The 22843-nt window shown below is 55.3% G+C and overlaps 2 protein-coding genes across 10 annotated transcripts in view; one reads left to right on the forward strand and one right to left on the reverse strand.

Moving 5' to 3' along the window:
• The first annotated feature begins 725 nt into the window (after positions 1 to 725).
• Positions 726 to 15000, forward strand: CLK3 (CDC like kinase 3). Of its 7 annotated transcripts, none has more exons than XM_060153840.1 (13): positions 726 to 823; positions 4474 to 4625; positions 5322 to 5538; positions 7415 to 7511; positions 7789 to 7855; positions 10143 to 10259; positions 10920 to 11086; positions 12342 to 12436; positions 12527 to 12656; positions 12912 to 12994; positions 13561 to 13640; positions 13832 to 13922; positions 14131 to 14564. In XM_060153840.1, exons 2-13 carry the CDS (start codon positions 4474 to 4476, stop codon positions 14389 to 14391), a joined length of 1557 nt encoding a protein of 518 aa, XP_060009823.1. In that variant the 5' UTR covers positions 726 to 823; the 3' UTR covers positions 14392 to 14564. The 7 variants fall into 7 exon arrangements, with proteins under 7 accessions (XP_060009823.1, XP_060009863.1, XP_060009842.1 ...); XM_060153880.1 differs by lacking the exon at positions 14131 to 14564 and adding an exon at positions 14590 to 15000 and having other exon boundaries at positions 731 to 823; XM_060153859.1 differs by lacking the exon at positions 726 to 823 and adding an exon at positions 845 to 866.
• Positions 15001 to 15412: 412 nt separating this feature from the next.
• The window catches only part of EDC3 (enhancer of mRNA decapping 3), a 51786-nt gene continuing 44355 nt past the window's right edge, over positions 15413 to 22843 (reverse strand). For all 3 annotated transcript variants that reach the window (XM_060153910.1, XM_060153914.1, XM_060153902.1), the window contains 2 exons: positions 20305 to 20522; positions 15413 to 17836 (listed from right to left, as the gene is read on the reverse strand). In XM_060153910.1, the coding sequence (XP_060009893.1) occupies positions 17502 to 17836; positions 20305 to 20522 (553 nt within the window). In that variant the 3' untranslated portion in view covers positions 15413 to 17501. The remainder of the gene's footprint in view (positions 17837 to 20304; positions 20523 to 22843) is intronic.

Below are 22843 nucleotides of genomic sequence, written 5' to 3' on the forward strand. Positions count from 1 at the left end.
GCCCGGGCAAAGGGGTCGCCGAGTGACTCCGGGTCAGCCCGCGGCGGGGCACAGGGCTTTTGTTTGGCGGGGGTTTACAAACTGAGAAACAATGCCGGTCCGCTTAGTGCCGTCCTCCAAGGATGCTCAAGGGAAATGAGACACGCCCCGCCCCTCTCTTCCAGACCCCATCCCTCCAGAGGCCCCGCCTACGTGACTCTCCGGTATCTTCTCAGAAACTGCTGTGCACCTACGGCTTGCCGCCACGGCTTAAAAAAACCTCCACACAAAGACAATAAGATCTCATTTGCTTCTTCCACATAACTGGGAGTCGGGACAGCCTTCCCGAGCCTTCCGTGATCTTTAGCGCCCTCCTGGGCCCCGGAGCCAGGCGGGCGTCAAGGCCCGCCAGGTTTTCACTGGGGCGACAGAGAAACAATGCCCTCCTCCCGGCACGCAGGAATGGGACAGGCAGGCACAGGCGGGGCTGGGGCTCCACCTTTGGGCTTCCGGCGCCGTCGGCCGGGGACGCCCCCGTCGCGTCTTTGGGGCCTACGTGCGACGCGACACGGGGGAAGGCGGGCCGCGGCCGGGGACTTCCTCTCGGCCCTCCCGGAACCAGGCTCCGCAGTTGCCTCCCCGACCTGCGCTGAGAAGGCGGGTCCTCCAGAGCCTTCGAGTCGAAGGCTAGAGCGGCCAAGCCGCCGAGCCGGGTCGAGCCCGGGCTGGCGACGGCTGCGTCACGCAAGGGGCGGGGCTGCCACGGGCGGAGGCCGGAGCCGGAAGCGGAAGAGGCGCTCGAAGCGGGGAGTGGGGCCTAGCTGCAGCCGGAGCCTGGGAGAGGGTGAGTATGGGGTCCGGGGCCGCGACGGGAGCGGTGGCGGGCGGTGAGTCGGAGGGGTGGGCGCGCTGGGTGTGGATCCCAGGGCTCCCGGATCGATCTCAGGCTACTCTCTTTCGTTTACTTCTCGGTCTACTTCAGGCCGCGGACCCGACCTCTCACCCCTGACCCGTCGCTTCTCCCCCAGAGGGCGGTCACCGCAGACCCCGATCTCTCGATCCCGCGTGTCGGAGTCCGAGCCTAAGAGGCCGCTGAGGCCCCTGCAGGGATACTGTTTGGGCCCTGCACCCGCCCGCGGAGTGGGATCGGGGTCCTACCTGGGATAGCCTGGAGGGGCTTTCGGACCCCTCCCCTACCCCCGGCTCGAGGCTTAGTTCGCACACTCCTCTTCCCCGCGCGGCTTGGGAGTTTGATTCCGGCCCAAGCTGGCCTTCCCCTCCTCTCCCTCCCTTCCCCCTCCCCCTCCCCCTCCCCCAGGTCTCCCCTCGCCTCCACTGGCGGCGGTTACGGGGGACGGGGCTCTGAGATCTCTGGAGAGGCGTCAGGAGGGGACGCGAGCGAGGACCTCAGGCCCCCTGCGTGTTTTGTTGTGATGCTGGATCCGCTCCAGCCCGGAGGAGGGGCCCGGCCAAGCTGACAGTACAGATGCCCGGGCTGCTCCTCGGTCCGGGAATCTCTGTCCTTTAGTTCCGGGTGCGGGTGTCCTGGTGTGGAGCTGGGGTGGGAATCGCCTGAGCCAGGGCTCCGTCGAGGCGGAGTTGGCGGCCTTCCAGCTTCCCTCCTCCATGCCCTTGAAAAGGAGGAGCGTTTCACCCGATGGTGGCGGCTTGCAAGGTGGCAGGTTTGAGGTTGCAGCGGTGGGGCAGCGTCAGCCAAAAATAACCATGGGGCGCTGGGGTGGCTGGAATCCGGGAGGGCAGCCACTGACCTGGCTGGCTGCTCTTCTTGTCAGCCCAGTTCTCTGGCCAGGACCAGCAAATGAGAAGACGACTAGGCCCGTGCTCAGAGAAAAGCTGGCATCCTCCGCCTGGTTTCCTTCACCTTACCTTTTTCTTCATTGTGCAGAGGCAGAGCCTTCCAGAGCATATCTTAACAACCTGTTTTCTGAGGTCTCAGAGAATCAGAGATAATTGATGAGAAATGGGCCCTAGAGCCCTAGCTGGGAAGATAATGAGGAGCATCTGGTATTCCCAATATTTCACTTGCCTAGAATGTGTTAAAGGAGAAGTTATATCCTCTATGATTGCTTTGTGTGTGATGTCTCATGTAGCTTTCATACTTATCATCTCCTTTGCCAAGTTGGCTGGGGGGTCGTGTCATCTCCATTTTCCAGGTATGGTAACCAAGGCCCAGTGTATAAGGTCACGAGGCCAGTAAGGCAGCACTGGGATTTCGTTCAGGGTTTTCTACCCGGATCTCTCTCTTCTCTGGTCCCTTGGAAGGGACTTAAAAATGTCCTTAATACCCTTAGGGCATTTAACACAGACCCCGAGTTGTTTCCTGGAAACTTTTTTTTTTTTTTTGCGATACACAGGCTTCTCACCATTGTGGCCTCTCCCGTTGTGGAGCACAGGCTCCGGACACGCAGGCTCAGTGGCCATGGCTCACGGGCCCAGCCACTCCATGGCATGTGGGATCTTCCCGGACTGGGGCACGAACCCGTGTCCCCTGCATCGGCAGGTGGACTCTCAACCACTGCGCCACCAGGGAAGCCCCCTGGAACCTTTTTAATGTTGCTGATGTAAAGCTGCCTTCAGTACCTCTTGTGGGCCCAGACCTGTGCTAGGCCTTTGACCTAAAGGCATGTACTAGGCATGTTACTTAAAGGAGTGATATAATTTAATCTGCACAGAGTCCTGTAAGAGATTATTATCCCCTTGTTGCAAGAGGAAGTTGAAGGTTAGACTTGTTTAATAACTTGCCTAAAGGCACAAGCTAGAAGTGGCAGTGCCAGGATTCAGATTGACATCTGAAGCTGTGCTCTTTCCACTTGCATGAGCATATATAAGAATCTTCTGGGTCCCAGGAGAGAGTCTTTGGCCTGTGTAGACTAGACCATGTCTTCCAGGTCTGGTGCTTTGCCCAGTGAGGATGGGCAGGGCCTTTGTCCTGGCCATTGGAACATCTTCCTTGTCACTTATTGAGATGTGAGATACTGCCTTCATTCCATCGCTTAGGCACCTGACCCAGCCATAATTGCAGGGAAACAGTGAAATATTAGTCAAAACAGAACAGCTCTTGAGGAGCTGTTACAGAGTATTTATCTCCAAGGGTTGCTGTGGCCTGGGCTTCCAGGTAGAGGGCAGAAGACAGCTGCTAGCGGGGAGATTGAGGGCAGTGACTTTCTCAGGATTGCAGACAAGCTCCCAGGGGTTTTGTCAGATATGCCTCACTGACCTGTTCCTTTAAGGAGAGCCATTCCATTCTGTTCTCCTCCAGACAGACCCTTCTTATAAGATGAGACAGCCTCAGTGGATTTGTCCAAAATATGCTTGATCAGGCAAGCCCAAGACTGACCACCATTGGTTGGCTATGGCCAAGTGAAAGGTTGGGAGGAAGGCTGGCTACGGTCTCTGGCCCAGCCCTCCTGTGGAGGCAGTGTCAGGGTTTGGGGTTTGGGTGGAACAGGGAGCTGGCTTCACATAGCCATCTTTCTCAGCTGATGGCTGATCCAACCTGGCAATTTTCTGTGGTGGGTGTAAGTCCCTACTGAACCAGGAATAGTGAGATGGAGCCCTTTTGGCCTGCCTCCCCGAGCCCAAAGCCTGCCAGACAGCCAGGCTTTTGACTTCTCCTGAGATGGGCACAGAAGAGGATACTGGAGCAGGGAATCTAAAAGAGGGCACAGTGATGGTACTGTTGGAGGTGAGGCACTGCCTGGCATGGCACCAGTGGCAGGTGGTCTGCGGGTGCTAAATAGGCCTCGGGCAAGTGACTTGGTTGCTCTGAAGACCCTGGCATCTTTACAGATACTAGGACTGACTGTAGACCAACAAGGGCTGGATAGACCCCCATGTCTGCTTGGCCAGACCCTCAGGTAGGCTAGGGAATGTTTGTGGGACCCTCTTTGTCCAAGGGCTGGTCTTCTCGATTCTGCTTGTGGCTCCTCACACTGATTTGTGGTCCTTGAGCAGAGTACCGTTCAGGGCCTCAGCCAGGCAACCTGGCTTCTCAAACTCGAGGGCCTTCACCCCTTGCTCCTGTGTATTGGCTCCCTGCCAGCAGCCTTTTGACTCTGGCCTCTGGCTCGACAGAACAGGCACTTCATAGGACCCTACAGACAGGCAGGAGGGAATTGAGCACAGGAGGCTCCCTTTCTACTTGGCCTTGGTCTCCTGTGATGGTGCTCACCAGCCCCTCCCTGCATTCTGCCTCGGCACCTGTCCTGGCTCTCCAGGTTCCCTGAGTGCTCAGGCCACCAGGCCAATGATGCTGTGCTGGGGAGGCAGCTGCTTGTTTGTTCTCTGGTGAAGGGTGTTACCCATTGTCTGCTGTTTGACCAGTGTGACCTCAGAGTTCTTCACTTCATAAACCCCTGGGAGGGGCTGCCCCCAGACAGAACAATGGGCCTCTTCTTCAGGAGCGCCTAGGCTGCCCGGGCAGCCCTGTGGCTGGCTGCGTGCTTAGCAGGGCTTTTATTTCTCATGGCCTAGATGCATCACTGTAAGCGATACCGCTCCCCTGAGCCAGACCCGTACCTGAGCTACCGATGGAAGAGGAGGAGGTCTTACAGTCGGGAGCATGAAGGGAGACTGCGATACCCCTCTCGAAGGGAGCCTCCGCCCCGGAGATCTCGGTCTAGAAGGTGAGGGGGAACTAGGTCGGAAGAAAGGATTCCTTTCCACTTCCGGGCTAGGGAGACAGCCTGGAGGCTTGTGGCAGCCCTGGGCCTCTTCAGGTGACTGCCGCCTCTGCCCGGCTGCACATTGATCACTGCCCTGTCCTCTTCAGGCTCTTCCCCTGTTCCCCTTGCAATTCCCCTGCATTCCCTGGCCTCAGTTCGCCACCATCCATGCCACCCCTTCTTTCTCTATCCTTGAGTCTTCCTTCTCCTGACACATTCCCCCGTTTTCTAGGCCAGCATCTCCCCTGCTAACCTCTGAGCCTTCCTCATTTTGGATTGGGAACATAACCTCAGCCCTTTCCAGATATTGGTCCCTGGTCTTATCTCAGTCCCCAGACCAAAATAACAGTCTCTGCAGGCCACAGAGAGCTCTGGGATGGGGGACCCTCAGAGGTCCTCCACCATGCTCACCTTTCCCAGTGCTCTGCCTCCTGTGGCGCCGGAGGGGTGCTGTCAGGAGCTGGGGTTCTGGAGGTTGGATTTCACGCACACGTGCCCACCCCCCCCCCGCACTTCCCCTAGTCTGGACGCCTCTGCTCCCACAGGCTACCCTTGTGAGCCCTTTGCAGGGGCCCCACCACATGAGTCTTGATTAGTAGCAGGAGCCCGGTTGGTGGGAGGAAGCTCTGACCAGTGTACCTATCCCGGTCTTGGCAGCCATGACCGCCTGCCCTACCAGAGGAGATACCGGGAGCACCGTGACAGTGACACGTACCGGTGTGAAGAGCGGAGCCCATCCTTTGGAGAGGACTACTATGGATCTTCACGTTGCCATCATCGTCGGCGGTCACGGGAAAGGGAGCCATACCGGACCCGCAAGCATGCCCACCACTGCCACAAACGCCGCACCAGGTCTTGTAGCAGCGCCTCCTCGGTGAGTGGTGGCCAGAGTGTGCTGGCTGGGGCTTAAAGGCCTCGTCTCTTTCTAGCCTTCTCTCAGGCTGGCTGGTCTGGGTGAGTACTGCCAGCTCTGCGCACGTGCATTTGGTGTGCCTGCATGTGTGTGTGTATGTGTTGTCTGGTCCAGGTGCAGGGCTGGGCAGGGGCCCGGCTCCTCTATCTTCTGGCCCATGGGCAGTGGCAACTTAAGGGCTCTGGTTCCGGCGCTGGCTGGTCCCCAGCCTATCTGTGTCTCCACACCGCTCCAGGACAGGCCACATGCGCAAGTAGACAAAGACACTTCTTCAGAATCCTTAATAGGGTTGCTGGTACGTGGTCTGGGGCTGTATGGCCTGGTCTTCCCCACCCAGAGATTGCCCCCCACACAGCTGAGTGCTCCGACTGGTATGGACTGCATCCACCTCTGCAGTCTCTTCTCCACGCCCCTCACCAAAGGCCTGGAGGCTGGAGTGCCCACGGGTAGGGGGGGGCCCGTCAATTAGCATGGACTGGGACCTTCCCTCTGACCTCCAGTCAGGTCCTCTGCAGCCTAGCCTCTTCACGTGAGGGGCAGTCAAGTCAAGGGGGATGAGCTGCCTGTGTGGTGGGGCATGTGAAGAAATGGCAAAAGGCCCGCAGCTCCAGGCCTTGTCCAGCTGCAGGCCACATGCCCAGAGCAGGGCCTGGAAACATCCTTAATGTGAAGGGTTGTACAGAAGGGTCTCTGCTGAGACCAGGAAACCACACTGTGCTCAGACCTCTGGGAAGGAAGGCCAGTTGTGTATCTCTGAGGGTGTATGCTGTCTTCTCTTCTCTTCCCCAGCTCTCTTCCCTCCCTCACTCGCTCCCGGCCGTGAGGCCCCTGAGGAGTAGTGGTGCAACAGTGGAGGGGGGCCAGGCGTCTTCTCTGCCGAGCTTTCCCGTGGTTCTTTGAGTGGCCACGGGTTGAGGTTGACTGGGCACCCGGCATGGCCCGGTGGCCTCTCTGCACACTGCCACAGGATGGTAGTGCAGGTCTGTGGCTCTGCTTCTTCTCTTTTTGGTGCCCTCTGTCGTCATGAGGCTCAGGATGGGCCGGGCCTGGCCTGTGAGTAGCATAGGTGCCAAGGCCAGGGCAGGAGCTGGCTTGGGGCCTGTGTGGGCCATCGTGGTGGTAGGCCTTGGAGAGTCGACTGGCCCAGAGGATCCAGGGCTCCTTCCCTGCTCAAGGCTGGTGGCACAAGGGCTGCTGACGGAAGGCCGTTTCTGCTGGTGATGTTAATTAAGTCTGGCCACGGATGCCGTCTAGGGACAGGTGGCAGCTGTCGGGCATGTGCAGGACTGCGTGGGCGAACAGAGGCAGGCAAGGACAGGCTGGGCATTCTGCAGCTGAAGCCAGCCAGAGTGGCCTCTGACCATTCTGGATGATCGGACCCAGGCTGGGCCAGCCATCTTCTTGCGCCGTTCTCACTGCGTCTCCACCCTAGCCGAAGCCATCATGGGAGGGCCCGGGAGGGGGAGACTCAGTGGAGGAGGGAGTCAGGCCTGTGACTCTCTACACGGCAGCCCCTCAGCAGCAGAGGCTGGTTGTCTTTCTGAGCATTTGCGGCGCCCTTCTCTTAGATAATGTCCGAGTTTTCTTTACATACCTGTAGCTGTTTTTACTTTTCTGTTTTTGAAGTCAGTTTGTGTCTTGACGTGTCCCTTGCAATATCCCTATCGTTATATATGCTGTGTGCCTTATGAAATGCTGGGATCTGGAAAATCCAATCAACCAACCCACCGGCTCCTCACCGTCTCCACCTCTGCCTTTGACTGACACCTCAATCTGTCAATCGGAACCGCCTACCATGCGATTGGTCGGATGGCGTTTCGGGGGGCGGTGCATGCAGAGAAGCCAACAGAGCAGTAAGCGCAGCAGCCGGAGTGTGGAAGATGACAAGGAGGGCCACCTGGTGTGCCGGATCGGCGATTGGCTCCAAGAGCGATGTACAGCCACCTTTCGTAAAACTTTACCTCTCTACTTTCTATCCCCCTTGTTAGACGAGACCTCTCCTGCCTGGAGGGGCCTCTAGTGCGCGTGGCGCCTTAGCGGGGCCACCAGTAATTGCCTGAATGACACAGACGCTAGCAACTTCCGTTTTTAAGAGTGTAGCAGTGAGAGAGAAACCTTTTTTGTTTTTGAGAATTTGAATGCTGTGAACTTGCAGGAGCTGCCGATCCTCTGTCCTCCAGATCCTCATGCCCTGTTTCTTTTCTCTCCTAGATGAGATCGTGGGGAACCTGGGTGAAGGCACCTTTGGCAAGGTGGTGGAGTGCTTGGACCATGCCAGGTGAGCCATCTTCCTGGGAAGAGTTGGCCTGAGGTTCTTGAAGGTGGTGGCAGAGCTTAACCTCTTTCTTTTTGAAGCGTAGCACCAAAGCAGAGTTCTGACCTGTGCATATTGGGGTTGTGCTGATCCCCTGAATTAGGGAGAAATTCTTGGGATTCCATAGGCATGTGGCATCTCTGCCCAAGAACTGCTGGTCAGTGAATGGCGCTGCCCCAGTTTCCCCACTTCCCCAGGACTGTGGTTGCGGATATCAGAACAGGGCAAGGCCCTGGCTCCTCCGTGGTCTGGATCTGTTTCCTGTCATCTCTTAGGGTCTGGGCCTGGCAGGGGGTTGAGAGTACTGCTGAGCCCGACTCAAGCATGAGCCCTCACCCTCTGGAGGTCTGCCTGAGAGGCCGTGCAGGCCCCCGCTGAGAGAAGACCCTGGGCTTTCTCACCAGGCAGGCTGCTGCCTTCTCCAGTGTGGCTAGGGTTGGGCCTCTCTGAGTGTGCCGAGGTAGAGCCGGGGTGCACCCGTGTGTGTAGGGGTGCTCCTGGGGGTACCTTGCTCCCTTCTAGACTGAGCAGTGAAAAACATTTCTGTCCCCTTGCCATTCCTCAAGACCAGAAGCCTTGCCTCCTCTACCTTAGGCTGGGAGGCTACCTCCTGGGAGCCCACTGCCTTCCCGCCTTAATGGCCCTCTCTTTGGTTTGGCGCTTTGACCAGAAAGTGCTTGTGTCCTTGCTGTCTCATTTGAGCCACGTGCTGCCCGTATGTGACTTGTGCTATTTTAGAGATGAAGAAACACGCTTGGGGTCTGACTGTATCCCCCAACTGTTGAATGGAGGAGCCGGGTACCGCTGTGCTCGGTTCAGAGGGTTGCTTGGAGAGGACAGTTAGGCCCAGCAGTCCAGCCAGCCATGTGGCCCCAATTTAAGGTAGTGCTTATCACTGAGGAAGCCTCCCTGGGCACCCAGTTCCCATTTAAACACCCCTCAGACCCCATGTGGCCCAAGAGGTCAGGGCCGGGACCAGTGGGCATAGGGACATGTAGACTATACAGTGACGAGAGAGAGAGATAGGGCAGATCTGAGAGCTGTGCCACATGGGGACTCTCTGGGCTGTGTCACTCTGAGTAGCTAGATGGAAAGTGAGCCTTTGAAGTCACTAATGGGTAGGCACAGGGCTTAGGGCACCTATAGGGAGTCCAGAGGGAGTTGGTCAGTGGGCTTCAGCTCAGCACAAGGAAGGGCCGTCCAAGCCTGGCAGTAGTTGTGTGGAAGTGACAAGCTCCCTGTGTCGAGGGTCGGAATGCCCTTGAGGGATCCTGTTCTAGGAGGCTGGAGTGGTGGTTTTTCCTCTGAGGTCCTCTCCCGCCCTGAAAATCTGGGAAAATGGGATAGGGAGAGAAAAGCAGGGTGTTCTCTAGAAGATGCCTCTGCCCTGGGGCCTGTAAACCTTTCCTCAGGCACCAAGGCCAGCTTCCCAGAGGCTTCAAGGCCACACGTTGCGGGCCAGCGCTTATCATTCTAGTTTCCCCCTGGGCATCTGAACTCTGGCTTTTCCTTCCTGACAGCAGTTGGGCCTAGCAGGCTAACCTCAGCAGATATTCTCTGCTGAGACTCTGCAAGTGGCCTACAGGGCTGGTGCTGGGGGTAAGGGTGGAGGGTGTGGAGCAGGAATTATTAAAATCCTCATGGACACTGAACAAAGGTTCCTGGCAGTCAGTGGTCTCTGATAAATGCTGTGGCTGGTAGGCAGGCAGGTGGGGCCAGGGTGGTGTGCTAAAGGGATCGGCCCTGGGGTTCCCAGGGAGAGGAGCCTGCTGCTGGGGCCCTTACCCTCTTGCCAGGCCCTCACTCCATCCTGAATCCCAGGAGGAGCAGTTTGCCCAGACTTGTAGATGTGCTCTGGAAGGTCAGGAGGTGCCGCAGAGGGTTCTGAGTGGGACCGCTTGGCCAGGATCAACGGACTGGCCTACAGGTTGGGTTACTGAGTGAGCTCTAGGGCTGGCGCTGGTCAGCAGGATAGGGCTCTACTCCTCTGCCTACGTCCCCGGGAGCTGGCAGTGGCTGAGATCATAAAAGCCTAAGACTGGCACGGATGCCAACAGCAACTTGTTGTTATGAGGATAGAGGTCTAGTGTTACAGGGGGTAGGCTAGGCATCAAGAATCTGCTGTCTTCAGGGCAGGCCCTGTTCCTGGAGTCCTGAGTAGTGTTTGCCAGGAGTTGCTGGGTTGGGGCGGCGGGTGGGGGGAGGGCTGCACAGCTTCTCATGAGAAATTCTGCTTCCTTCCCTGGTCCAGAGGGAAGTCTCAGGTTGCCCTGAAGATCATCCGCAACGTGGGCAAGTACCGGGAGGCCGCCCGGCTAGAAATCAATGTTCTCAAAAAAATCAAGGAGAAGGACAAAGAGAACAAGTTGTGAGTGTCGGCAAGGAATGGGAGGGAAGCTTCCTAGGGGGCAGCGTCTACTCCGGCCCCAACTGCCTGGACCCACTGGGGCTGAGCAGTGCCCTTTCACCTGGTTGGCACCATGCCTTCTGCCGACAGCCAGAGCCAGGGGAGTTTGGCGAGTGAGTCTTGCTGGAAGGAACCTTTGGATTTCAGTCTAGGCCCCACCACAACCAGCTCTGTGTTCTGAGGCGGGCCTCCCCGCCCTGAGTTTGTGAATTGGGGGCTTCATTGGGTTGTGGTGGGCATTAGACAAGATACAAAGAAGATACAAAGCTGTTTGGGGCTCTCATGTAGTCAGAGATATCCGAAGGAGAGCCACCTTTGGCACACAGACACTGAGCATTCCCCCTCCAAGCACTGTGCTGAGCCCTGCAGGATCTCAGGAAGCTCAGCTGAGGGAGTGGAAAAAAGCAATGCTTGTTCTGTGGAGTGTACTGGTGTTACTCCACCTCGTTCTCTGAGATGCAGGGATTGTGCCCATAATTTTCTTTCTCTATGTGTATCTGCATCCTGCGTGGGACCCAGCGGCCTGGGAGGGAGTGGGGACTGGCGTCACCTGAGGGGACGGGGTGAGGCAGCCAGCCCCCCCAGCACAGACCCTGAGCCCCATCCATCCTTCTCCTCCAGCCTGTGCGTCTTGATGTCTGACTGGTTCAACTTCCATGGTCACATGTGCATCGCCTTTGAGCTCCTGGGCAAGAACACCTTTGAGTTCCTAAAGGAGAATAACTTCCAGCCTTACCCTCTACCACATGTCCGGCACATGGCCTACCAGCTCTGCCACGCCCTTAGGTGTAAGTTTCCACCCTCAAATGGAGCATGGTCAGCCACATATCTGCAGCAGAGTCACCTGGTGGTCCTGCTCTCCATCATTCGCTCTAGCACATCGTTAACTATTCTTCTGGGCCAGAGACACCAGGGCCCCTTTGGCTGAAAGGCCTTCAGGTAGGAATCTGTGAGGATGGAGAGGCTGCAGTCCCCTCCAGGGGGCCTCCTGAGCTGGGTCTGCCCGCAGGCACTCGGGAAAAATGAAAGAGCCGCTCTAGAATTAGCCCCGTACCACCCCGGTTCCTACCCTCCTGCATAGGATGAAGAGGTCAGAGACTGACCTGGCTGGTCCCACCCACAGATCCTGTCAACATAGACACCCTCTGTGTCACCGTCATTTCCCATCTGTCTGCCAGCCTTTGAGAGCATATCTGGTGGTGCCTGTGCTCAGCACTGCAGGATTTGCAGTGGTTGGAACAGGTCGGGAAGGCTCGTTGGAGAGGAGGTGGATAGACCTAGAGCTAGACTACAGGGTCTGCATAGATGATGGGACGGGAGTGTGTTCCAAGCTAGGTGAGCACTCAGCGACGGCCCAGAGCCTGGCATGTGCTGCAACTCTTTCTGGTGAAGACAGGGCCCATGTTGGGAGAGATGGGCCACACCGTTGTGAGGGTCTTGAGTGCCAGATGGGAAAAGTGATGAGTGGCAGGGTACCACCATCGGTGGGATAGGAGTTGGAGGAAAAAGGCAGACTTCTCCGCGCTCGGGACTGGGGATGAGGAGAGGCAGGACTGGCTTCATTGTTTTGCTTCATAGGGGGCTCTGTGCTTGGTTTAATACTCTGCTGCTACCATCTTGAGATTCTTAACGTTTGAATAAGACGGCCTGCATTTTCATTTTGCCCTGGGCCTTGCAAATTACGTAGCTGGTGTTGGGGAGAGGGAACCACCCCAAGGCTGATGCTGCAGCTCTGGTGAGAGACAGGTTGAGGAGGCCTGGTCCCCTGCAGACAGGTGGAGGGAGGTTTTATAAATGGAAAAAGTCTCCCCTGCCCCCTCAAGAATCAGAACCTTCCAAGGCCCTAAGCACAGAGAACTCTAGAAAGGGAAGCCAGTACAGAGGCAGTTCAGTCTGCTCCCTTGGCCCACTGCTGAGGTTAGGGGCTGTGAGGGGCTCTGGCAGGCTGACTTTGGAGGAGGGAGCTGGCCTAGCGCTGGCAGGTGCACCAGAGAGGAAGCCCAGGTTTTCAGTGTCTGCTTCCCTCCTCTCCTGCTTCCCCAGTTCTACATGAGAACCAACTGACCCACACAGACTTGAAGCCAGAGAACATCCTGTTTGTGAATTCTGAGTTTGAAACTCTCTACAATGAGCACAAGGTATTGGTGGGGGAAAAGATTGAGGCCCTGTTCCAGGGGTGTGTACCCACCAGGACAGACTCGACCTGGCTCACCTTCCTTGCCCTTCAGAGCTGTGAGGAGAAGTCGGTGAAGAACACCAGCATCCGAGTGGCTGACTTTGGCAGTGCTACCTTTGACCACGAGCATCACACGACCATTGTGGCCACCCGTCACTATCGCCCGCCTGAGGTGATCCTGGGTGAGTGACTGTGTAGCTCCCAACCCTGATAAAGCGGGCAGTTGTTGGGAGGGTATAAACAGAGAGTGAGGTGCCTGTCCACCACCTGAGGCCAGTGTCCTGAGTCACTATGGCTGTTGACTTGGCCTTACCAAGAAAGAGACTTCTACTGGCTTTGGGGCAGGAGCCTTGCCAGGCAGTGTGGTAGCTACACTGTGACCTCTAGGCTGGGAACACAGGGCTGAATCTCATAGCCTGTCCCATCTTGGCTTTCAGAGCTGGGCTGGGCACAGCCCTGCGACGTCTGGAGCATTGGCTGCATTCTCTTTGAGTACTACCGGGGCTTCACACTCTTCCAGGTAAGGCCTCTCCCACATCACCCCACTACCCTAAGCGCTGCTACTCTGACAGTCTGCAGAGGCCTAGTGTGGGACCACTGCCCACCAGTCAGCATGTTGTGAGATTGTCTCCTGAGGGTTGTAGATGCTCAGGGGAAGGAAGAGGTCAGGGTAGCTGGAACACTCAGGGACTCGTGGTCAGCCATCAAGGATGGAGGATTGGGGTGGGAGGAGTGAGCATTCCAGGCAAGGGGCACCGCCTGAGTGAGGGCATGGAGGTGGGCTGGGGCAGGGCACCTTCTGGGGAGAGAGTGAGGAACGTAGCCAAAAAGAGGTGTGTAGTTATGCAGTGCACCTGAAGGGTCAAAGAGTCTGACCGTGACCCTGAGAAAACAGGCTGGCCTCATCCCTGGTCCCAGGCTGCCACCAGGTCAGAAAGGCTGGGACTGCTATTCCATTGGTGGGTTTGCATCTCCCTGGGCAGGAAGGGAACTTGCCCATCTTTTTTGTCCTTTATTCCCTGAGGGACCCTAAGGGGGCAGAGGCTGGCACTGACCCCCACTTGCTGTGTCCCTAACCTTCCACAGACGCACGAAAACCGAGAGCATTTGGTGATGATGGAGAAGATCCTAGGGCCCATCCCATCACACATGATCCACCGTACCAGGTAAGGAGTCCTGGTTGCTCCCGCAGGGCTGGCCTAGGGGCCTTTCCCATCTTGGAATGACCTGGCAAACCTGTTGCCGAGACCTTCCTGCTGGGTCAGGCCAGGATCCCCTGCCTTGCTTTGCTGCCATTCCTCAGGCTGCCACTGTCTTTCCCATTTAAGACTTGACCCTTCCTGTCCTTTGTTTTCAGGAAGCAGAAATATTTTTACAAAGGGGGCCTGGTTTGGGATGAGAACAGCTCTGACGGCCGGTATGTGAAGGAGAACTGCAAACCTCTTAAGGTCAGTTTCTGGCTTCCCCCAGCTCAACTTATGCCAAGGAGACCCCAGGCACTGGGCAGACACACAGCAGAGAGACAGGCCAGGCAGCTACAGGCTGCCTCCTGGTTCCGGCCCTATGGGAGGCTGTGCCTAAGGTTGCTGGGTGCTGGCAGTGGGGCTTCTTGCAAACTGCCCCAGAGGGGCCCTTAGCTCTACCCCTTCCCCACAGGGTGGCTGTGAATGTAATTGGGGAACACCAGAAGAGCCAGATGTCAGAGACCGTGCTACTTCCTGCCCCATCTTCTTTCAATTTTGGGAAGAACTAGGCAGGACTGAGGTGAGGGGTAGGGAAGACCTAGACATGGCCAGGAAGCCTCTGTCAACTGCATTTGGTGCTTGGACAAGTGAATTCCACAGAGGTGATTTCTACCCACCTGTCAGAACTTTGCACGTGGGGGCAGAGTCACCAAGCCAGCAAGACACCCAGTAGCCTGACAAGTTCAGAGCAAACATTATTACAGGCACAAAAAGAAAAGAGCTGCTCATTGTCCAGGAGGGGAGAAGTAGTCCTCCAGGGAGGCGTCCCTGCCTCCTCAGCCACGCAGCAAGGCTTCCCAGAGGCAAGGGGACCTGCTGTGGCTTCCCACGACCCTGCCATCACACTGAGACACCTTGTGTCCCTGAGCAGAGTTATATGCTCCAAGACTCTCCGGAGCACGTGCAGCTGTTTGACCTGATGAGACGGATGTTAGAATTTGACCCTGCCCAGCGCATCACATTGGCGGAGGCCCTGCTGCATCCCTTCTTTGCTGGTCTGACCCCTGAGGAGCGGTCTTTACACACCAGCCGCAACCCAAGCAGATGACAGGTGCAGGCCACCACACTGGGAGATGGAGAGCAGAACTGGGCTGCCCGGCCCCTTTTCTCCAAGCTCTACCACCGGCCCCAGGGCCAGAGCCACCCAATGAACAGTGCAATGTGAAGGAAGGCAGGAGCCTACAGGGGAGGAGACTTGATGCCCAGCTGCCAGAAAGCACAGATTTGACCCAAGCTATTTATATGTTGTAAAGTTATAATAAAGTGTTTCTTACTGTTTGTACCCCCTGGTACCAGTGTGTCCATCTCCAGGCTCCTTGCCTTCTCCCTTCCCCACCTTATTAATAAAGTCTTTCTTAGCAGTTCAGCTTGTGGAGAGCTAAGTGTGAACTGGGCCAGGCACAGAAGGGCTAGCGAGAAGCTCCGGTATCCCTCTGGGCCCAGAAGAGCAGTGGTAGGTCTGCTGAACAGTCCTAAAAGGGGACTGCAGGCCCCTGTACCTCTCAGCCCCAAGGAGTATAAGGGAAATGGCCCACTGGTTTTACCTATCCTTCTGGCCCTGTCTTTGGCTGGGACTTTAGACTGTTATGTGCCCAATAACTTTAATGAAGTGTGAGAAGCAAACACAGGCTCCTAGGGCTGGCGATGCAGTACTTCACTGCAGCATACCGAGCAATTTACCACAGAGCACAGGACTCTGTCATTCAGCTTTATTTTCGTGCTGGTTTTTGGTTCCCCAAGAGCTGCATGAGTGATCGTCTTGGCCACCTGACGGGGGCTCCCTAGGACTGGGCACTGTGGGCAGGATGCCTCTGAAAAGAGCTGAAGAGAGAAGAATCATGCTTATCTTTACCACCACTGGGGAAGGCCCAGGCTGAGGGCAGGAAGAGGCTTCAGGGCCACCTGGGGAGAAAACAGGGAGAGGCTTGGGCACCAACTCCCAGTGGCCCCTCAACACAAGGCCATCACCCCCAGGGTCACTGTGACTTACTGGAGCAAGCACAGTCTTCTGGGCCAGGGTTCTTCTAGCTCGTTTCTCACTGTACCCAATTAGGAGACCTCACTGCATCAACAGGCAGCCAGAACCTGTTTAATGGCTGCTTACTAAAATGCCTGTAATCCAGCACTGCTCCTCAGATTATGACCCTGCCTCTAAAGAGAGGGCCCCATTATGGGAGCTCCTTGGCCCTGAGAGTGAGCAGAGGCTCAGGAAGGATACACAGCACGGGATTCACAGTCGCTGGCCTTCCGCTGCTGGAGACAGTTTAACATCTGAGGGAAGATGAGAGGAAAGGAGGGACCAGCCCTCTCTCCCCTGCCTCATCGGCTCCTGCCTATGCTCCTATAAGAAAAGTGGTAAGTAGCCTGAAACCCATGGTACCAGGGCCTACCCTGTGTCCACGATCCACCCCCTTAACCAGAGTGGGTGGGCACAGCAGAAGGAAGCCTGAAGCCCTGAAACAGGCTTTAAAGCACAAGCCTTTTGCAAGGACCCCTCTCAGGAACTTCAGGGCATGGCTCCTGTTCTACCAGCCTTCAGGGCCTGGGCCTGTGGACATCTGGGGGCTTAGTGCCTTAGGGTCTGAGCAGCAGTGTGTTCCTAAGGCTGAGCCCCACCAGCTAGCTCATCCAGAACTAGCCTCATTTTGGCATCTTTGAGACAGGGTGCTGGCCCTGAGCCCACTCATCTAGAGAAAACAATCATAAAGGGTTCAAGGCCCAGGCTGTAAAAGCTGGGGTAGAGCCCACATGGGAGGGACGTGCGCCCTGCTCTGGGATCACAGCTGCTGGGGACTATTTCAGGGGAAAGGCAGAGGGGGCAGAAGAGCGTAGGGGGGGTGTGCGCAGGCAAGGAGGGGTGGGGAGTGGTGGCTTAGGACGGAAGCACCAGGGAGCCTCTTCTGGCTCAGCACCAGGCTCCCCCAGGGGCCTCCCCAATACTGAACATTAAAGCTGCACCCTGAGGGGTCTGGCCCCAGACCAGGCAAAGGCTCAGCCCCCAGCTATAGAGTATGGGGTTGGGGGGCACTGCTGGCAAGATGGGCACTGTGGTTCTACAGTAACGTAACCTTATACTACCTGTGCTGAAGACAACGGAAAAACAGTAAAAAAAATCCCAATACAGTAACACCATTCTGATGCCATTCCCCTTCCCTGCCTCCCAGAGTGATGGAGTGAAAAAAAACCCCAGCATAAAACTTGGATCAGCTCAAGAGAAAGGGTCAAAAGCCCCCAAATCAACCTGTGGCGGGGCTGAGGGAAGGCCTCAAAGCCCTCAACGGAACGGAGACTGCAAGTCTGCCCTCTAGTGGACAACTGCAGTGCAGCCAGTTCTACGTGATCTGAGGAAGGGCCGCTTAGCTGGGGTTGTGAGGGAAGCAAGGGAGACAGAGCCACAAGCTCGGCACCAGAGCCAGCTCAGGCCCCAAACGGGGCTGCCCCACCCCGCGAGGCGCTCGCCCAGGCCCAGAGGCTGTAAACGTGACACACAGTCTGTGAGCTGCCTATGTCTGTAAACAAAGCCCCACCTGATCACACAGGGGGCCGAGTGTAGCAATGCCTGGAGCCACTGTGCACGGAGCCTGCCACTCGCCCCGCACACCCAGTAAGAAAGCTTTCCCTGGCTAAGGGCAGGTGGCAGGTCTGTTTTAAATATGAGCTGTTCTCTCAAAGAAAGAAACCAAAAAGAGAAAAAACAACAAGGTCCATGAAGCTTCACATCCTTAAGGCGTTCGTTGGCAGGAGCAGCAGGGGACCGCAGGGTCCAGCCTGCCCAGAGCCCTTCTAGGCAGAGTGCAGTGGGATGACAAACTTGCAGCCAAAGGGTGAGTGGTAGCTGATGCCCACCTCCTGGAATACCTGCTGGGGAATGCCGATGTCGCACAAATAGACACGGCCTGCGTGCTCCCCCAGAGGCAGAGGTAAGCCCAGAGCCAGTGACCACTTGGCATCGATGCCCTGTTCGACTTCATGCACAGGAGGGTCTATGCTGAGTACTGGTGCCCGGTTCTGGTTGGCCCAGGCCACGGCTGCTTTGTACCAGGGCTGATCCCGCAGGAAGGCATTCTCGGGACAATCCAGGCAGTTGATCACCAGGTCCACAGGGCTGGTGGGCAGATCTGTAGGTGGAAAGAGTGCCATCTGAAAACCCCTATAAAGTAGCAGCCCAGGCTGGGACTAGAACCATGGTGGCCCCCAAGAGTGTCTTGTTCAGACACCACTCCAATGCCTCTCCAGAGAATAGCCTTCTCAAGGCTGGGTCAGTACTCAGGCCCCGGAAGTTCCAAGGCCTGGTTAGGCCGGGTGCTAGAGACCAAGGGCGTGTCAGCCTGATGGACCACTGTCCTCATGGAGCTCCCAGGCTGAAGCACTGTTCTGCTGGGTGTGCAGAGCTTCTCAGGACACAAGGCCCTTGCCTCTTCTGCATATCTGACTAACTCTCTGGTAAATTATAGGCTCTGGGAAGGTGGGCTCTACTGCCATGTCAGCCCTCACAGGGAGACCGTGCCTAGGGCTCAGGAGAAATGGGCTGACTGCCATTTGCTGTCTGGCCCAAGAAGTGTGAGCAGGCAAGAGCATGCTCATTCTACACCAGGCTGTCCTGCTTCAGACTGCCTGGCCTTGCTGGCCCCTCTCACTATCATGGAAATAAGTCCTCCCTGCAGCCCAACCTTAAGAACGGGGAAGGAATCTATCACTTCTCTCAGGTGTTTTAAAAGGCTTCTCTGCTCTAACCAGGCCTCTGGGACAGTGTAAGAACAGATATCTCAACAAGTATGTAAGTCTTGACCAGCCCAAGAGGTTAAACTGAGACTAGTGGAAATCAGACCACACTCAAAGGTGAGCATCCTCAGACTTGCCTCCTGGGGCAGTTGGGATAGAAAGGCTTGTGGGCAGCTAGAGGAAGAACCAACTGCCTGGAAAAGGGCATCATGTTATAGATCTCAAGGGGGGAACCCACACACGAGAACCCCTCCCCAGGTCTCAGCCTTAAGTGATGACATATCTCAATTAGAGACTGACGGCTTTCTTACTCAGAACAGGCCACTATGGATGGAGGTGGTGGTGTCCCTGTGGGCCTTGAGGCTCTCAAGAGTGGGAGCGGCATCTTATCTTCCGCATGCCCACAGGAGGAGCCTGGCCTGAGAGTAACGGCAACCTAGAATGGCTTGCTGACATAGCTGAACACACCGTTCTTTCCTTACTTGCCTTTCAGGTACCAGGCCCTCCGGGTTTTCCTTCTCCTTCACTGACCACTCTTTCCCTGTCTCCTTAGCTGGTCTCTCAAGTCCCTGACTTCTATACAAAGAACTCAGTCTAACAACTTCTCTATCTAATCTCTCTTCCTAGGAGACATCTTATCCAGGCTCATTATGGCTTTAAATACCACCCACACACTTGTAACTCCAGACCAGATCCCTTAACTCCAGACTCTTCTCCATCAATCAACATTTCCACCTGCATATCCAACAGGCATCTCTAACTGAGCTTCTGCTCTTCTTCCCCAAATCTCCCCCGCCAGCTCTTCCCATCTCAGTGATGGGACCTCCATCCTTCCAGTTACTCAGGCCAAAAACCTTGGAGTCATTCTTAACCCTTCTCTTTCTCTCGTCCCTTACACCCAATCTGTAAACTCTTATCTTCAATATTGCTTCAGAAACTAACCACCTTTCATCACTTCCACGCTGTCTTAGCCACCAACATTTCTCTCTCCAATTATCACAATAGCCTTAATAACTCTCTTTGTAAGCCTACAGTCTGCTCTCAAACAACAGCCATAATGATCATTTGGAACCTGATTGGGATCTCTTTCTTCTTCTAATTCCTCCAGTGACTCTCCATCTCACCCAGAGTAAAATTTCAAACCCTCACAGTGATCCACAGGCCCTTTATGACTGGACCCTGAAATGTCTAAGTCTGCTACCCTCCACCCAACCCTCCAACATTCCGTCTTCCTTCCCTGCTTTATTTGTCTCCGTAACACTTACTGCCATGTGACCCGAAAGAGATATTACCTGTCATCTGTCCTAACCAGAATGTAAGCTCCACGGAAGCATGGATTAAGAAAAAAAATCTGGGACTTCCCTGGTGGCACGGTGGTTAAGACTCCATGCTCCTAATGCAGGGGGCCTGGGTTTGATCCCTGGTCTGGGAACTAGATCCCACATGCATGCCGCAACTAAGAGTTCACATGCCACAACTAAGGAGCCAGCGAGCTGCAACTAAGGAGCCCGCCTGCCACAGCTAAGACCCAATGCAACCAAATAAATAAATATTTTCTTAGGAAAAAAATCTATCGCATATCCCCAGTGTCAAAAACAGTGCCCGTTCTGTAAATATCTGTGAAATGAATAAATAGGTCCCCACCTCTCCATTTGAGTAGTGGGAGAAGGAGGAGGGTGAAAGGGATAGGAAGTAGGCAAGTGGACACCAAAGGTATTTATTTCCTTAGACACTAAGACTACTTACGGGCAAAGCATTCTTTACACTTGTGCTTTTCCACCTGTCACCACTGGGCGGCACCGCCAGACCAATGAAAGCACCGAGGACGGAGAGGGCCTCAGCCCAGCTCTGTGCAAGTGCTCACCTTTGAGGCTAGACACTTGTTGGCCCTGGGTCTTGCTGAAGAGAGAGAGTTCGTTGGTAATGGATTCCAGCATCTTCACGAAGTTGGGCAGGAAGAGGATGACCTGGACATCATGGTTGGCTAGGTGCCTCCCACAGCTGATACCCTGAGCCCCCTTCACATGGGGCCCACATAGCAGTGCCACCGTAGGCCTCTGGTGAACATTTTTGGGATTCAACCTGGAACAGAAGGCAAAGAAGCGTTATCAGCTGCAGACTTGCCAATCCCTTGCATCATATACCAGGCAAGTGCGTCTCGGCACCTACTGCTCTCAGAGTTCTCGCCAGTCCCAGGTTCCAGAGGGGGATGGACAAAACCCACTGAAGGCCAGGTTTACAGGGTGGCACTCCCACTGTCCCACATACCGGTGTCATGTCATCTGCTGGGTCCTCTCATTAGGTAGTTCACCCAGATCTTGTTCCATATAACACTGTTGCCAGAACATTGCTTTCTGACCAAGAACACTTACTGTTCTCACCGTATGACCTATTAGGTCCAAACTCTTCTTAGCAAAGAGGCTTTTCTACCTCTGCAGCCTTCTTTGCTCTTCTTCCCCAACATGCCTGCTCCACTGCAGGAACACTGGTCTCATCATTCTCTGCTGCACGTGTAAGGTTCTTTCTTGCTTCTGCTCAAACTATTTCCCCTGCCCAGAAACCCCTTCACTTGTGAAACTCTGACCCACCCCTTTTACGATTACTCTGCCTCAACTCCTAAGACACTCACAGCAAGTACCAAAGACGGTAGTTCTAAATCATCCTCAATCAGTTGCCAGTCCAAGTTCTCTTTACTGAGCTGCCAGTAAGCTAATAAGGGCAATGGTGTAGATACTAATAGTACCTATTTCATAGGACGCTGGGTGGATGAATGGATGTAAAGCACTTGTAACAGGAACCGACACACAAAGTACTCAATCGATGCTGGCACTGTTACACTACTGGTCACAGAGGAGGCAGCAGGCAGGCTAGGGGCTTCCCGGCCTCCTAGGCTGGTAGCGGCCTTGGACACCCACTTCCTGATGAAGTCACTTCCAGCTTCCTGCCGTTCAAAGCTGAGACCTCTCTGGTCTCAGAGAAGCCACAAGTAAGGAGGTTTAGAGGATTAGCCCTAGAGCTGTGCCCGACTCAGTCTGCCCCCAAGGCAGGAAGGGAAGGGGAGATGAACAGCAAGAAAGAGGCTTAGGCCCCTGCTTAGGGGCGGAGCAGTGACAGTCACTTACTCTTTTTCCCCAAAGAGAGGAAGACAGATGTTGTCAAGCCAAGGAGGAAACCCGCACTCCCCAAATAAATTTGGGGCAATCTGGTAATGTACTTTACATATACACCGAGTCATTCATTTCCCTCACCATGTTTGCATCTTACAGAAATATGACGAGTACTTCTCCCTTCACGCAGATACTGCGGAGTTCTGGCATCTGACTCACCCGTGTCTGTTCCCTAAATGGACTCTCCCTCTCACAGAGGCATCCCCATCAGAGGACTCAAAACTGGACCACGGCACCCACATACCCAACGGCAGGGTCAGAATATAGGCACTGGAGACCTGGCCCCACCGTGAACCAGCAATGTCACGTGGGCCAAGTTTTTCTGCTCTCTGAGCCTTAGCTTTGCTCATCTTAAAACCTGGGTTACTATTTACCTTCGAGGTGAAGCTATGAGGATCAAATTAAATGCTGTTGTGAAAGCGCAGTGAAAAAATGCATGGTACTTGACATACATGAAACTGATTACCGTGGTAACTGCTGCAAACGACAGGAGATGGCCCTTCTGAGAGTTCAGACACTGAAAGAACAGACAGGCACAAGGACAGCCACCTCCAAGAAGCTGACTAGAGGAATGTGACTTGGGGAGGACATTCAGATCCTGCCCCCAAACTGCTGGGAAGCCACTTAATGGCCTCCGATACTCCCAGGAAGAGGTTATTCCTCAAGTTGCCCCAATGGCTGCTCTGGGAGAAGGTTCTACGGTCATCAGACCCAAGGGCAGGATACTCCTTCAGAGAGCAGCTTGCACTACTTCCTCCTTTGTGGTCTCCACTGGCTCTTTCCTGGCAGAGGAGAGGCCAGGGAACCAGGTTGGGAAGCAGGCCTAAATCAAGGGACAAGGAGGAATGAACACAATGCTATAGGGTGAGGGGAGAGGAGAAGCAAGGAGGGGAAATCTCACAGCCAGCGTGGATCACTTTAGACACCACTCCCCCACAAGGCTACCAAAGTCCTCCTCTTTATTGACAAACACAGCAGATACCTATCAACTCTAATCGTGCCTGCTCTCTCAGCATCGCCATTGCTGACCATCCCTTTATTCCTCAAACACCATTCCTTTGGTTCTTAAACACTACCCTCTTGGTTCTCTTACCTCTCTGGCTTTAAACTTTCTTAGCTAGTTTGGAAGGCTCCTCATCTCTTAACTCTGCTTTAATGCTAATGTTCCCCAGAATTCCACCCTAGGCCCTTTCATCCCTTTACACTCTCTCCTTAGAGGAGCTTGCCTATTCTTAT

Source organism: Lagenorhynchus albirostris, chromosome 1 (assembly GCF_949774975.1).
Source record: "Lagenorhynchus albirostris chromosome 1, mLagAlb1.1, whole genome shotgun sequence".
NCBI lineage: Eukaryota > Metazoa > Chordata > Mammalia > Artiodactyla > Delphinidae > Lagenorhynchus > Lagenorhynchus albirostris.

Coding starts and splice junctions, on each gene's coding strand:
- CLK3 (XM_060153890.1), top strand. CDS start 4,474: ATGCATCACTGTAAGCGATACCGCTCCCCTGAGCCAGACCCGTACCTG. Junction 11,087..12,341: donor GCTCTGCCACGCCCTTAGGT/GTAAGTTTCCAC, acceptor CTGCTTCCCCAG/TTCTACATGAGAACCAACTG. Junction 12,437..12,526: donor CTCTCTACAATGAGCACAAG/GTATTGGTGGGG, acceptor CTTGCCCTTCAG/AGCTGTGAGGAGAAGTCGGT.